The sequence below is a fragment of the Podarcis melisellensis genome, assembly GCF_964234715.1.
Source record: "Podarcis melisellensis genome assembly, chromosome: Z".
Lineage (NCBI taxonomy): Eukaryota > Metazoa > Chordata > Lepidosauria > Squamata > Lacertidae > Podarcis > Podarcis melisellensis.
Genome location: NC_138547.1, coordinates 2,977,167 through 2,993,784, shown reverse-complemented (window position 1 = coordinate 2,993,784; position 16,618 = coordinate 2,977,167). Strand labels below are relative to the sequence as shown.

The following is a 16,618-nucleotide window of genomic DNA, read 5'->3' as shown; positions in this document are numbered from 1 at the left end:
TGATCGTGTCCCAGCTTGTTGGGGTCTGAAGGGAGGTGTGCAGAGTTTTGTGGGTTCATTTTTTTGCTGGCAGCACGTCAGAAAGGTTTACGGAAGGGAAGCTCCAGACATACACCCCCTCCCCCCACCACACTACCCTTGCGTCTTATCTCTCCGTCCACAAAGACTTGGTTGGGCAAGCAATGAAGTGCAATGCTGAATCCTGCCTGGAGCACGAGACATTTGAGAGGAGAAACAGGGATCACATTTATTTGACCTGGTGAGATCCACCAAGCCTTAGATTTCGTATTGGTGTCCGAATGAACGTCCTGGTGAGAGGAGACTCATTTGGGAACGCCAAGCTGCTCTCACTTTACAGCACCGTTCCACTGTATGAGCCTGTGCCATGTCTGTATGGTAGAGGGAACAGAAAGAGATAGACATTCTCATCCCAGATTTAGAATCCTTGTTGCTGGTGCAGTTTGCTGATTTTCCACTTACATTCCAAGCCAGAGGGCTCTACCGCTGGCCACACACACAAAAAAGCTGACCCTTTTTAGCAGTGTTACCAGTGGCAACATCTTCATGGCACTCTGAATAATCTTGTGATGCTCGTACCGTTGTGAACTGTGGGGCAGTTTAAGCGCAGAGGCTGCTGGTTTGGGTGGAGGGTTGTGTACACTTCTAGGTGTGTCACTCTATATATTTCTTAACTTATCTGCATAAATGCAGGAAGACAATGTGAAAAAGAAATTTTACATTCTAAAAAAAAAAAAGGGTTATCTGTGCAGAAGTTTATATATGTATAGTTAATGTTTCCGCTCAGGTATTCCAACTGAAAGCTGCTTCCTGAAGCTCCAGGAGTCCTGAATAAATGTGTGAGGTCGTTGCCATTTCCTCCCGTGGATTGGAACCCATGCCTGAAATAAGCAGGCTTGCTGTTCTTTCCTTCGCTGTGTGCTGGCTCAGCTGGGCCTTTGCTGGAAAAGAGGGTTCTTGTTTGGTGTACACAGCTAGAAAGCAGTTGCTTCCAGGGTCCAGTTTCTATGGTGAAGTCAAAGAGAATGGTAATGATTGTGACTGTTGGGAAATGGGTTAGCACAGAGGGTGTATTGATTTGTATTGATTCTCCTGAAACAGTAGGCTTGATAAGAAAATGCTGTGGTGGCTTTTTAAATACAGGTCAAGGAGTAAACCTAATGTATTAAGTGCAAATGTATTAAATAACCTAATGGGGTTTTGAGGTCTTGAAAGCTCTTGCTAAGGGGAAAGCTTAGTTTGAGGCAGTATGGGGCTCTTTGGCAGTATTCTGGCTCGGATGCTCCTGCTTCCTGTTCTTCGTCTTGCTGGCCACCTCCAGGGTTAGCTCAGGGTGGTGAAGGGCCTTGTGCAATAACCTGAGTTTGGGTCAACTAAGGAGCGGGGGCATTTCTCCTTTTCCTGGGTCTATTGTATGTGCTACCCTTTCACTTGCCCTTCCTATGGCTTCATGTGGAATTCAGGGTATATGTTTCAGAAATATCTGTAGTTCTCTTTTTTTCTTTTTGCTTATGCTTGCACAGCACCACCTCTCCATTATAGTTTGTTAGCCATTATTTATTCCATCTCCTCCTGCTTCCACTGAATCCCAAACTCCAGAAGAGGAATCCCAGATTGGAGGGGTGGAGAGGGTGCTGGAGACCATCCTCTCTAGTTTGGGGGCTGACCAGTCACCCAGCAATTTTCATTGCCTGCCGTGGAATTCCCAGCCTCTGTTGCTTCCTGCTTTTCTCAGTAGTACGTTCTGTCAGGACTGTCTTGTAACCGCTTAGTCGCTGTTTTTGAGCTGGAACAAATTATTTAAATATCAAGGGTAACAAATTAGTGGGAAGATGCCCTGTGGCTTCCACATCAGAATGAATAAGAGAGCAGAGCTTGGACTGGCACGAGAATTTCCTGCAATGAATTATGTTCTTGGTAGATCCTACTTGTCTTTTATTTTTTTAGAATTGTGACAGAATTTCAGAGTGTATTTTGCGAGCTGTATCAAATCTGGCACATATGGTGTTGGTGGTGGACTCTCTTTGCCCAGAACAAGAGCTGAACAACAACAACAACTTGTCACAAGACTTTCCAATCAAAAAGCAAGTTTTCAGAGACTGAGGTTTGGGTGCTGACTTAATAGCTGGAGCAGCGCAGTGGACAAGACCCTGCCGGTGGTGATCCAGTTCAAGTCTCACCACTGCTAGGTATAGTCTCAGCCTCAAGCTTCCCTGCAAAAGTGCATGGATTGCAGCAGCCCTACCTTGCAGGGTGGTGGTTAGGCTCTCAGAGATAAAAAGTGCAATATAATTGCTAAGGATTAATAATTCCAAATTTTGCTGCTGTAACCATGGATTTTCAGAGGAAGGCACTGGATGCCAGTTGTTTTACACGAAGCCTGTCTTCCCGGTTGTAGGGCAGTGTCTCCTGAGTGGCAGCAGAAAAGTGGTCGCAACCCTGCCTGCCCTGGGCAGTACTGGAACATTCGTCCGAGAAAGATTTATGTGTGCGTGTTTGTGTGTGTCAATTACAAGACTGTGGTGTTCCTGTTCCCTACTCTCCTCACCCAAGTGCACCCTGGAATTTAAAAGCCATACTCTAAAGCTGAACAGTTGTCCCATCTTGGGAAGGCCAACGCTTAACTTTGCACTGGGGCCTTCTACACCCAAGGGAAAAGGGGGGATGAGTGGGTGTAGGAGCTGGAGACGAGTGCTTTCCCTAGGAAGGAGGCAGAAGCTGGTAGACAGGTGGTGATATATCCCTTGGTAACATGCAGCTAGCCAGTCTTTTTGGCACTGAGCAACCTACCGTGCTGGAACACGCTCTCCAACTCCTGGGCCCGCACCCAGAAACTAACAGCAGAACAAATGAGCTGCACCTGCAGAATGTGGCTTTTGTTGGTGCAGAATCCTGAATTCTCACTCCCCTCACATGCAGAATATTCACAGCTCCCCACAAAAAGCCAAATCCTCTTCATTCTCTCTTCTTTCAAAGCACTTCCAAAAAAGAAAGAAAAAACCTGTATTGTCATTTTTCTTGCTCTGCAGTGCCACAGGTCTGCAGACATTCCGTGTTTAATCTTCCATGGTTATGTGTAGGCAGGTGGGTTATGGGTACAGTGTTGTGAATAGGAACATGTCTTACTGTGAAATGCTGCCTATGAAGATTGCCAGTTCTTTCTCCAATGTCTTAAAGGAGGGGAAACAGGAGTTTCCCCATCCTCTTCCTCCGAGCAACAGAAACAACAACCAGGAGTCTAGTTGGCAACTTGCTGCAAACTGATAGGAAGCGAAGGCCAGATCTTCCAACCACCAAACCTCATGCCTAGATGCTGAGTTGCTGCTGTGTTTACTCCTCCGTTTGGTACAGGAGCTGCAGGGTGGAGGAGCTTCCAAGACTTAGCCTATTCCCTTTCCCCATATGCAGCTGCTCTAAAGCTGACTGCCTTCCTTCTCTTCCCCTGCCAAAGAAGAAAAAAGAATGAAGCCTTGCTGTGTTTGTTATCTGGTCCACCGTATTTGTTACATAGATGAGCCCATCCCATTGTGAATGTGCAAATGATTTTTGGTGTACTTCACCTTTTTAAGAGGTGGAAGAAATATATCTTAAATAAGATTTAAATAAAAAATCCCATTGTATTTAGTCAAGCTAATCCACAGAATTCTATTCCAGTTTAATAAACTTGTAATTTATTTTGAGACGCTGTTTTTCTTCTGAGTTCTGGTTTACTGCTTATGCATCCTCACACCCTCCGGGCTGCTCAGCACCTGACTTTGCTTGATCTTGCACTGAACTAAATGGGGCACGGGTGCCGCATTTCAGTCAAGCTGCAGGCAGTGACCAAAACAAACAAACAAAAACTCATTGACACTAGTGGTCCGCAGAACAGCTAGAGAGCAATGCCCATCCATGTATTCCTTTAAGGCTGACTGGGAACATCCTTGGGGGGGGGGGCACAGCTCTGTCACAGAACACCTGCTTTACATGCAGAAGTCCCCAGGTGCAACCCTTGGTGTCTCCAGTTAAAAGGAGCAGGGGGCAGGTAATGGGCCTGAGATGGGGGGAACAACTGAGTACTGGGCTAGACAGGCCAACGCTCTGACTTGGTGTGCGGGAGCCTGAGCTTATTCCAAGAGATTTCAATGAGAGGGTAGAATAATCAACATACTTGCCTCCAACACTTGGGATCGGTTATAAGCTCCATTAAGACACAGGCTGTTCTTCTTGTTCTCAGCAATGGCAATTTTCCTGCTTTGAAACAACACAGGAGACGAGTGAGCTTGAAAGCCTCAGCTAGCGAGATCAGTTCATGGCAGAAGTCCCTGTTCCTTTCTCCGGAGGGAGCTGGCTGTCTCACTATAGGAAATAATGCGTGTCATGTATACCTGGACCCAATCCAATGTTCAGGAAACACAAAGCAGGATAGAGCTGAGGGAATCTCCAGTTTTATTCTTGTTTTTACAATCCTGTTGCAGAAAAGTGTCATTGACTCAGCAGCCCAACAACCAACTGGCAAACCATAGGCAGGACTCCTAGCTGGTTTTGGTACCCAAATTCTGCCTTGACGACTCCTGCTAAAGTCTGGCTGGATAGTGGTCGGGAGTGAGCTGCTTCGAGGCCCCAGCTGCTGCCTTGACCCAGTCACGGATGATGTTTGCTTCTTGGAGACGAGCCTCTCTGGCTGAAGGTGGATCGGCTGGGTTGGAACCCCTGTTGGAACACAGGAAGCCCACAGGAAGCAGATGCCAAATCCAGGGAACCACAGCTGGCAGTTTTTCAATTTGGCTATTTTGGAGCTCTTTTGGGGATGAAATGACCCCTCTGGTTTACGCCTGCTCCTCTGGGGTAAACTGCCTCTAAACACAGAGACTCTATTTATCACAGGTTTTGGTCCTATCTTCTGTGAATTTATTCAAGTGGCTGCTAAGATACTAGCAAGGGCTAGTCTTGCACTGGAGAAGAGAGAATGAGGAACTGGGCATCTTAACATACCTGCACTGAAATAGCCCAGATTGAATTTCTTAATGCAATCTACTAACCTGGTGCCCTCCTGATGTTTTGGATGTTAATGGCTGGAGGGTGCCCAGTTGGCAAAGGCTGGCTGAATGGCATAAAATAAGTGAAGAGTTAAAAATGTATTTACTACATTTTTCGCTCCATAAGACACACTTTTTTTCTTCCTAAAAAGTAAGGGGAAATGTCTGTGCGTCTTATGGAGCAAATGCGTGGACCCTGGAGCCAAATTGCCCAGGGGCGAAAAGCAGATCATGCTCATTTTTTTGAAAAAGGGAAATGGGTATTGAAACAAAGCTGCTGATTGGCAAGCGATCAGGGAGGGACATAAGGGACACTAGCAATAAAGGAGGCTGCCTGGGAGTGGGGAGGTAAAGACAGCGAACTTGCAAGGAGAGGAGACAGGAAGACTAAAGCAATGAGGAGAGAAATTGGAAGAAAAGGAGGAGCAAAAAAAACCTGCTCCAGCTAAGAAAACTACACTAAGGCAAACGAGGGAAAGGAGTGTTGAAAGGAAGCAGCTGATTGGTAAGCGAGATAAGGGACGCTAGCGATAAAGGAGGCTACCTGGGAGGGGGGAGGTAAAAGCCCATGGATCCTCAGGATTTTTGCATTGGGTCACCCCAAATTCACCAGATCACATAGCATGTCCATGGCTACAGCCTGCACCAACCCCCCCCCATCCACTGTTTCGTGGGGCCTCAATGGCGCAAAAGCGTGGTTACAAAGCACGGATCCACATGGATTCTCAGGATTTTTGCATTGGGCTACCCCAAACTCACCGTCAAAGCACATGTCTGTGGGCACAGCATGAACCATAAAAACCATACATCCACTGTTTCATTCAGAATTTTTTTTTTCTTGTTTTCCTCTAAAAACTAGGTGCGTCTTATGGAGCCACGAATACGATACTTAAAGGTTTTTAAAAGGACTTCCTGTCTGAAGGAGGATCTTGAAGGATTCATTAAACCTTCAGTGGTGGCACCCATGTTGGTTACACAGCTCCTGACAATTTCTGCAAATACATACCTGAGATCTAGATGATGGGCACCTCCCTTGATAAATATCGCTATCAATGAGGAGCTCAGGTTCTTTCTAACCTGCAATGACAATGAACGGAAGTCAGACCTTTCTGGGGCCGGCAAAGCGTTCAAGCTGACAGCTATAAAAGAGCAGGCAGAATTTGGAGAGGGTGATAACTTACTCCGCCACCGGCCCAGGGATCCAAGTCTCCGTTTGAGAAGATGATGTTGCTTGCAGCAGTCAGATCTGAGGGTATTAAGCAAGATACTAAATAAGACTATTCACTTGTCTGGTAGAAACTCTTTAAATTGCACCAAAGAAGCTGCATGATGAGCTGAGGCCCAGTGGCAGAGCTCCTGCTTTGCATGAAGAAGGTTCCAGGTTCAACCCCTGGTACAGCTGGGAGAAGCCCCAGCTGGAAATCCTGGGGAGCCCCTGCCAGGCAGTATGGAAAAATACTGAGCTAAATGAGGCAATACTCTGGCCCAGTAGAAAGCAGTATGGTGACATGAAATAGACTCCCAAATGTAATGCTTGAAGTCTTTCATGGGCTAGCTAAAATTCAAGGGGAGCTCTGCATTGAAGGCAGTCGAAGAAAAGGACATGCTCTAGACTGGGGAGGGGAGGGAGCTGCCTTGTTACAGAGTTGGACCATCTGTACCTCAAACCAATATTGGCTACTCTGGCTGGCAGCAGCTCTCTCCATCAGGGCACCCATCGGGAGGAGACAAGGTCTGCCGAAAAGGGTCTCTAGTTGCCGATCTCACCAGTCAGGTAAAATCCCAAACCAAAGGGAGAGGGAATGAAGAAAAAACTGTCTGCTTACCACCACCCCAGAAGCTGGTCCGTAGCCATGACGGCCGAGGGCGAACCCCCCATTTCTGAAAGCAGTACTGTTCCCTGGCAGCATCTGTGAAGGGGATCTCTGGGAACATGTCGGTCACGTTGTTGCTGTTGAAGGTTAAGTTGATTTCAGTGCAGGCCTGGAGAAAGAACTGATATTTCAGCAGCCATACTGGTCCCAAAGAGGGCAAAAATGGCAATGACGTATGGGCATGTGTGTTTCATTCTGCACCAGAGGTGACTTTCTTGGAAAAGTACGTGCTGGGCCAGATGGGTGGCTCCTCTTAGTGAGGATGCTTGAGATTCTCAGTGCAGTATGCTCACATATTACCTGCATTGAACTTGCACAATTTCAGACATATGCTGCTGAAGGGCCCTGGATGGAATCCCAAAATTTAAATGCAAGCAAGGAGCCTCTTTTTGCACTGGGAAGACCTAGCACAAAATAGCTTTTAAGCTCTCTGCCTTGCAAGGCCCTCTCCATGTGTTGCGTCTGGGATGCTCCCACAAGGTTTTGTGGGAACTCGTAAGGCCCCATGAAATGTGGCAAGAGCATTCAGAGCCTGGTACACAGAGAGAACCTTGCTCCCTAAGCAAGGCAAAGATCTTAAAAGCTCCTTTTTTTGCGCTGGGGAAAACTTGTTTGGGAGAGGGGAGGCAAACCCCTATCCATGCCCTGGCTCTGAAGCCTTGAGGTGCTTGAAAAGTACCTCCCGGTACTAACGCCCCCCAACACTACCACCCTGAATGGGGGGGGCACCAGCTTGGGGAGGTAGTGATTCCCAGCACCCCATTCAGGGTGGTAGTGTTGGGAGGCGGTCGTGCAGTGCTCTGAATATAAGCTGCACTTCAACTTTTCAGTCAGATTTTTTTAAAAAAAACAAACAAAATTTTTATTAACAGGCCAATCATATCACATTGTTTCAAATCACATTAATTCCAAATTATACAGCCGAATTTTTCAATTTTGTTGGGGGTACCCATACATCAAGCTCCGGACGAGAATCCAAACATCACTTCCATTACTGCTTTAATTAAACAGTTCTATCCAGTTCTATCCAGATAGTCTCTTTTTTACTTTCTTCATTCTTCTTGTTGTCATATATTCCTTTCTTTGCGATCTCTGATAATCTTCACAGGCAGGTTAAGAACAATCATTGTCTGCATGGGTTTTACGCACTCCGTAAGTCATATTTCATAGGAACAGCCGCCATTCCACTCCTCCTTCGAAAATTTATCTTCGGTCTGCCCTTTAGTTGTCCCAGGCTTGTAAAATATCTCCTAGAGCAGTGTTTCCCAACCTTTTTTGGGCAAAGGCACACTTGTTTCATGAAAAAAATCTCGAGGCACACCACCATTAGAAAATGTTTAAAAAATTAACTCTGTGCCTATATTGACTATATATAAAGTAACTCTCTTTAATAGGAATCAAATAAACACAAAGAAAGTATTTTATAATTACTTTATTATGAAATAGTAAGTAAACAGAAATATGAAAAATTATAAAATACTTTATTCAGTGCGCAACCTGGGCCTGTTTGGCTGAACACAAAGCTGATATTCTGGCTGGAATCGAAGAAAGACACACACGTAGCTCTTCGTCAACAGCTCTCAGTGTCTCTCTGTATTTAGTTTTTATAGCAAATGAAGGAAGAGTAAGCAGGCAGGGGTGGGTTAAGTAAGGGCTGAAAGTGCCTAGATGAAGTGGGGGAAGCTAGAGAGGAGGTACATTCTGACGTTTGAGGATAGACTAGGTTCTTTATGTGAATGATAGGTGAGTTATTTGACAGATCGAACTGAGAGCAAGGTGTGGCTTGTGTAGCTGGGGTGGACATGAATGTTTGGGGTGCAAACCCCAGGCTGGCCAGGTCCGAGGGGGGGCAGGGAGAGACGGGCCTGCCTGCCTCTGCCTGCGCTGTGGTGTGTTTTGCCCCGACCGATGGACGGACCGACCTGCCAGCTGTTTCCGCAGTAGCAGCGCGGACAGGAGCTCCGTCATTCTCCCCGCCGGTGCCCGGGGAGGGGAGTGTGGGGCGGCCGCTGTGGAAGCGACGGCGTGCTCTTCCTCCTCCTCTTGCCGGGCTAGAGCCAGCCGGCTAGCGCTCGTCCCTCCTTGCTCGAGCCGACCCCGCCGCCGGGGGCCTTCCCGTCCTCTCAGCGGCGCCACCTCGTGTCCCTCGTCCGGGGGTTAGGGGGGAGGAAGGGGGCGAGGGGGAGCAGCCACCACTGCTCCTGAGGAGATTCTGAGGCGGTGGCGGGCGACGCGTGGCGGAAGAGGAGGGGTCCCGCCAGCCCCGCGTTTCTCTCTCTCTCTCCCTCACGGAAACCTTCCCCTCAGCTTCTGCCGCTTTTTCTCTTCTTTCCCTCTTCCTTTTTTTTTTCTTTTAAATGAAAAATCTTTCTTTTCTCTCTTTTCCAGCCCCCCTCCCCTCTTCACGGAATTTCACTGCACTCGGGCGCCGCGGCGCGCAGGCGCACTGCTCGCTCCTCTTTCCGCGCAGGCGACTTCTCTTGCTCTTTCGCCTCCTTTTCTTTCTCTCTCGATGGTCCGCCTACAAAGGAGCGAGGGAGGCGCCCGCCATGTTTGGATTTGCATCCAGCAGGAGATGCCGCCGCCGCCCCGCCTCTCGCCGCCCGCCTCCCTCCCACGGCACACCAGGCAACGTCTCGCGGCACACTAGTGTGCCGCGGAACACCGGTTGGGAAACACTGTCCTAGAGGGCTCTGCCAGGTTAAAGATCAAATTCCAAACATCCTTCACTTTCAAATAGTCCTGGTTCTCCTCCCCCCGTCTTTCTTAAACAAGCCTGACTTGCGAGACGCCATTTTAAAACTGCGTCATAAAATTTTTCCATTCTCCGATCTTTACCAATCCTCTCTTCATTCATCATTTATTCATCCCACACAGTTTTTAGATTCCTGCTTGTGTAGTAAAATACGGGGGTTCTTTTTTCTTTGGGGTGGAGGGTTATTTATACTCATATAATATAAAGAAATAAAAGTTTTTCCTCCACCCCACCTTCTTAGCTCCAAACATACCCATCTCTTAATGGCGCTTCATCTCTTGATTTATTTGTCTTCGCCTGCCGCTCCGATCCCATAAATCCATAAATCAGCAGTCTTATCTCCCGACCTTTGCTTGACGTATGTGCTTTAACATCTTCCAATTATTTATTTCCAATTATATTTTCGTGTTAAAGATAGCCAGCACGTGCGAATTGGAGACGGCGTCCGGGAAGAGCCAACCACACCGAGGGCTTAGCCAAGTGACCGGCGCACCCCCTTCTCTCGCATCTGGGGGTGCATTGTGGCCACCACTGGCAAGGCAGTCCCCCCCATATCCTTGGGGGGGCAGACTGCATACTTCCCATAGCAGCCTCTTAATTACCTTGTATGGGTCGGAGAGATGTTATTGTCGGCCATCTTCCAATGCGCCACCTGGTGCCCCCCCCCCACAGTCAGATTTTTTTGGGGGAGTGCAGCTTATATTTGGGCCAATACGGTATCATGCAATCATATGCTTGTGTAAAATTAGTGTGAAATGAAGATACCATGATTTCATGACTGTGCGCTATGATTTCATGAAATCATAGCGTGAGATCTAGGTATCGTGATTCCATGATTACGATGATTTCATGAGATCATAGCGTGAGATCAAGGTATCCTGATTCCATGATTGCAATGATTTCATGAGATCATAGCACAGGATCAATATATGATTCCATGATGGTGCGCTATGATTTCATGAAATCATAGCGCAAGCAAGATATCATGATTCCATGATTGCGCTGATTTCATGAGATCATAGCACAGGATCAATATATGATTCCATGATGGTGCGCTATGATTTTATGAAATCATAGCGTGAGATCAAGGTATCGTGATTCCATGACCGCGATGATTTCATGAGATCATAGCACAGGATCAATATGAGATTCCATGATGGTGCTGATTTCATGAAGTCATAGCGCAAGATCAAGATAGCATGATTCCATGATTGTGCACTATGATTTCATGAAATCATAGCGTGAGATCAAGGTATCGTGATTCCATGATTGCGATGATTTCATGAGATCATAGCGCAGGATCAATATATGATTCCATGATGGTGCTGATTTCATGAAATCATAGCGCAAGATCAAGATATCATGATTCCATGATTGTGCGCTATGATTTCATGAAATCATAGCGTGAGATCAAGGTACCGTGATTCCATGATTGCGATGATTTCATGAGATCATAGCGCAGGATCAATATATGATTCCATGATTGTGCGCTATGATTTCATGAAATCATAGCGCAAGATCAAGATATCATAATTCCATGATTGTGCTGATTTCATGAAATCATAGCGTGAGATCAAGGTATCCTGATTCCATGATTGCAATGATTTCATGAGATCATAGCACAGGATCAATATGTGATTCCATGATGGTGCGCTATGATTTCATGAAATCATAGCGCAAGCAAGATATCATGATTCCATGATTGTGCTGATTTCATGAGATCATAGCACAGGATCAATATATGATTCCATGATGGTGCGCTATGATTTCATGAAATCATAGCGCGAGATCAAGATATCATGATTCCATGATTGCGCTGATTTCATGAGATCATAGCACAGGATCAATATATGATTCCATGATGGTGCGCTATGATTTCATGAAATCATTACGCAAGATCAAGATATCATGATTCCATGATGGTGCTGATTTCATGAAATCATAGCGCAAGATCAAGATAGCATGATTCCATGATTGTGCGCTATGATTTCATGAAATCATAGCGTGAGATCAAGGTATCGTGATTCCATGATTGTGATGATTTCATGAGATCATAGCGCAGGATCAATATATGATTCCATGATGGTGCTGATTTCATGAAATCATAGCGCAAGATCAAGATATCATGATTCCATGATTGTGCGCTATGATTTCATGAAATCATAGCGTGAGATCAAGTTATCGTGATTCCATGATTGCGATGATTTCATGAGATCATAGCACAGGATCAATATGAGATTCCATGATGTTGCTGATTTCATGAAATCATAGCGCAAGATCAAGATATCATGATTCCATGATTGTGCGCTATGATTTCATGAAATCATAGCGTGAGATCAAGGTATCGTGATTCCATGATTGTGATTATTTCATGAGATCATAGCGCAGGATCAATATATGATTCCATGATTGTGCGCTATGATTTCATGAAATCATAGCGTGAGATCAAGGTATCGTGATTCCATGATTGCGATGATTTCATGAGATCATAGCGCAGGATCAATATATGATTCCATGATGGTGCTGATTTCATGAAATCATAGCGCAAGATCAAGATATGAGTCCATGATTGTGCGCTATGATTTCATGAAATCATAGTGTGAGATCAAGGTATCGTGATTCCATGATTGCGATGATTTCATGAGATCATAGCGCAGGATCAATATATGATTCCATGATTGTGCGCTATGATTTCATGAAATCATAGCGCAAGATCAAGATATCATAATTCCATGATTGTGCTGATTTCATGAAATCATAGCGTGAGATCAAGGTATCCTGATTCCATGATTGCGCTGATTTCATGAGATCATAGCACAGGATCAATATATGATTCCATTATGGTGCGCTATGATTTCATGAAATCATAGCGCAAGATCAAGATATCATGATTCCATGATTGTGTGGTGTCATGATTCATGAAATCATGATTCCATGGTATCGTACGTGAAATGCAATCGTATACAAGGGGTGGTATGTGGTGTTATGGGATAGGAACCATATTGGCCCGAATATAAGCTGCACCTGCAAATAAGCTGCACCTTTAAGATTGAAGACTTATTTGTGGGCTCTACCCCCCTGAACAGGGGGAGTGGGTGGCGTCACTCAGTTCCGAGCACACTGCATGCCCATCTCCTGGCACTACCTCCCCAAGCCGGCACCGGCCTCCCTCCCCGTTCCCTATTTACCAGGGGTTTGAGTACCTGCGTTTTTGCATATATGCAGAAGCCTTTGAACCAAACCTCTGCATAAGATGCAAACATACTGAACAGAGACACTGAAGTCTACACTGCAATTAAAGGGGCGGGGATTAAGAAGACTTGCTCAAAGTAGCAAAGTGGAAAGGGCTATGGATTGAACAGCTGTTTAGACACACTCCCATCTGCAGACTGTAAATGCTTTTGTATAATCTCTGGTGGAGCTGCATTTGGGAGGCTCTGTGGGTCTGGCTACCCCATCTCAAAAAGAATTAGTGTAGATCTTGGGAAAGCACAGGAAAGGGCAACCAAAATAATCAGCCTAGAGCAGGGGTCCCCAACCTGTGGCCCATGGGCTGGAAGCAGCCCACAGAGGCCGTTTAACCGGCCCCCGAGCTGCCCCCGAACCGAGCTGCTCACTCAGCAATAATGGAATACTCCTGCAGGCCCCATGGCCTCCAGCAACTGGAACAGCTGCGCAGCATTCCCGGGAAGGGGTCCTGGTGCTCTGGAACTCACAGCTGCTCTCTTGTAAGCACCCGGTCTTAGCAGAGTAAAGCAGCGCAGATGGAGGTGAGGAGGTATCTGGGCATACCTACTTTATTTCTACTAATTACAGATTAAAGAACAAACATGTATGAGAGGAGCATGCCCTCATACAGACGCCCTGTCTCATCGCAAACAGAGCAGAAAGAAAACTTTCTCACGGAACAGAAAGTAAATAGGATTAGATGATCCTTGCAATGGGAGGAGTGAAATACTAATAGGTAAGTTCCTGCGTGCGGTGCTAAACCAGCACAGCACGATGCAGGGACTCTCTCCACAGCTCCGGAAATTGCTTCTGCACAGACGCCAGAAATTGCTTCTGCGCAGGCACGATTTTTGGCGTCTGGGCATGTGCAGAAGCGATTTCCAGCGTCGCAGACATGCACAGATGTGATTTCGGGAGTCGCGCTGCACTGGTCCAGCCCACAGAGGATCTCTGCAGGAGTGGCCCATGCCCAGTAAGCTTTGCCAACCCCTGGTCTAGAGCATCTTTCCCTATGGGCAGCAGCTGAAGTGTTTTGGATGCTTAAATTTGGGCGGGGGGGGAGCTCATTAAATGTAGAAGGGAAAATAGGATGGAGGATTGTAAAACTACATACAGTGGTACCTGCGGATGCGCACAGGATCTGTTCCGGAGCCTCGTTCGCATCCTGAGTAGAATGCAACCCGCGACTGCGCTTCTGCATGTGTCGCAATTTGCCACTTCTGCGCATGTACGTGACATCATTTTGAGCGTCTGCGCATGCGCAAGCGGCAAAACCCGGAAGTAACACATTCCTTTACTTCCGGGTCGCTGCGGAGCGTAACCTGAAAGCGCTCAACCTGAAGCATGTTTTTTACCTGAGGTATGACTGTATGGTGTGGATATCCTGAACAAAGGGAAGTTCTTCTCCCTCCGATTGTTTTATCAGACTTGTTCATTTGCTGTTGTTATATTAGTATTCTAGAACTGTAGTGAGGGAGGAGCCCCAAAGCGTCATCTAGTCCAACCAGCTGCAATGTTTTCATATTCTACTGTTTTATTGGCTATTGCAAAACAGTTTGGGGAGAGGGGCAATAATTTTATATTGGAAGGCAGTGTAAAGGTAAAGTGACCCCTGCCCATTAGGTCCAGTTATGGAAGACTCTGGGGTTGCGGCGCTCATCTCGCTTTACTGGCCGAGGCAGCCGGCATGCAGCTTCCAGGTCATGTGGCCATCATGACTAAGCCACTTCTGGAGAACCAGAGCAGCGCACGGAAACGCCATTTACCTTCCCGCCGGAGTGGTACCTATTTATCTGCTTGCACTTTGACGTGCTTTCAAACTGCTGGGTTAGAAGGAGTGGGGACCGAGCAATGGGAGCTCACCCCGTTGTGGGGATTTGAACTGCCGACCTTCTGATTGGCAAGTCCTAGGCTCTGCGGTTTAACACACAGTGCCACCGCGTCCCTGGAAGGCAGTTTAAGAATCATTAAATACAACTAATTGTATTTAATGATACAATTAGTATCACTGGGCAGAAGATCTGAGATAGCGAAAGAAAGAAAGAAAAAGAAAGAAAGGTCCTCCTCTCGATAATTAGCTTATGGAACTCATTGCCATAAAGCATGGGTAGGCAACCTGAGGCCCGGGGGGGGGGGCGGTTCCGGCCCCATCACTTTCTCAATTTGGCCCACGGACAGTCCGGGAATGAGCGTGTTTTTACATGAGTAGAATGTGTCCTTTTATTTAAAATGCATCTCTGGGTTGTTTGTGGGGCACAGGAATTTGTCCGCCCCCCCCCCCGCAAAAAAATATAGTCCGGCCGCCCACAAGGTCTGTGGGACAGTGGACTGGCCCCCTGCTGAAAAAGTTTGCTGACCCCTGCTGTAAAGCATGTAGAGCGACCTTTGCCAACCTAATGTGCTTCAGACTTTTGGACTAAATCCCCATCTTCATTAAAATATATTCATTTATATTGAGTCCCTCCCTCACAGGGACTCAAAGCAGCTTGCTGATAAAAATAAGAACAATTAAAAATGTGGGGGAGGGGGGTTTCCATTAAAAAACAAACGCTGATATAATTAAAACACACAATCTGTTAAAAACCATACAGCGCAGCACCAAGCCTTTCATTAAGAGCAGGGAGTTCCCCAAAAGCCTACTGGAAAAAATAAATAAATAAAAGATCTTCACCTGCTGGTGGAAGGACAAGGAGGACGGAGCCAGTCTGGCTTCTGTAGGGAGGGGATTCCAAAATCTGGGAGAAACCCATCATCCAGCAGGACTGGGGCTGGTGGCAGTCAGAGTCCACACAGCATCTGGCTGGCACCACAATGGTGAAGGTGACGCTCTTGTTAAATTTCAGTCCTCTTCCCCCAGGAATACCTGATAGTCCCATGCAGCGGCATCTGATCCTGTTCCACAACCTGTGGGGTCAGCGCATTTCTGGTACAGCTTGTAAATATCGAAACATGGAACTATCCCAGTGGAGTTATAGAGCAGCCCTAGTGAGTAAAGGAAAGGAGGTTATGACGCTGCTCATTTCAAGGGGCCAGATTAGATGGCTTATTATCATCAATAACATCAGTATGTTTAATTATAATAATGATGATGATGTTTGATTTATTTAATATGTGTACAGTCGTACCTCTGATTGTGAATGTGATCCACCCGTGCAGGAGACACGTTCACAACCAGCAGCGCTCGTAGCCTGAAGTGCCATGTCTGTGCACGAGCGTGACACGGTTCGGCACTTCTGCGCATGCGCGTGACATCATTTTGCGCTTCTGTGCATGCGCGAGTGCCAAAACCCGGAAGTAAATCGTTCCAGTACTTCCGGGTTTGGCGCGGTCTGCAACCTGAAAACGCACAACCCGCAGCGTTCATAAGCTAAGGTATGACTGCATTTTGCTTTTTCCAGCAACATAAATTGAGATCAAAGTGGCTGACAATAATCACAATAGCACTGTGAGGGGAAAGGGGGAAACCCCATTGTAAACACTATAATAACAACTACAGTAACATTAATAATAATAATAATAATAGCAGCAATTAATCTGTTGTTGTTGTTGCTGCTGCTGTTGTTTTTGTTGTTATATGCCTGACTGGGTTGCCCAAGCCATTCTGGGCGTCAAACAAAGCAAACCACAACAATAAATCATTGAAACCCTTAATACAATTTAGTAAAATCATAGTCATTCAACAGTAATAATTAAATTTACATCCTGCCCTTCCTCCCCAATGGAGC

The 16,618-nt window shown here is 46.4% G+C and overlaps 1 protein-coding gene across 1 annotated transcript in view; it reads right to left on the bottom strand.

Moving 5' to 3' along the window:
- Positions 1-4,428: 4,428 nt before the first annotated feature.
- Positions 4,429-16,618, bottom strand: part of DPP7 (dipeptidyl peptidase 7) — a 32,935-nt gene continuing 20,745 nt past the window's right edge. Inside the window, exons 9-13 of the mRNA XM_081896513.1 lie at positions 15,757-15,875; positions 6,863-7,019; positions 6,218-6,282; positions 6,043-6,113; positions 4,429-4,710 (exon numbers count right to left, since the gene is read on the bottom strand). Of these exons, the coding sequence (XP_081752639.1) occupies positions 4,575-4,710; positions 6,043-6,113; positions 6,218-6,282; positions 6,863-7,019; positions 15,757-15,875 (548 nt within the window). The 3' untranslated portion in view covers positions 4,429-4,574. The remainder of the gene's footprint in view (positions 4,711-6,042; positions 6,114-6,217; positions 6,283-6,862; positions 7,020-15,756; positions 15,876-16,618) is intronic.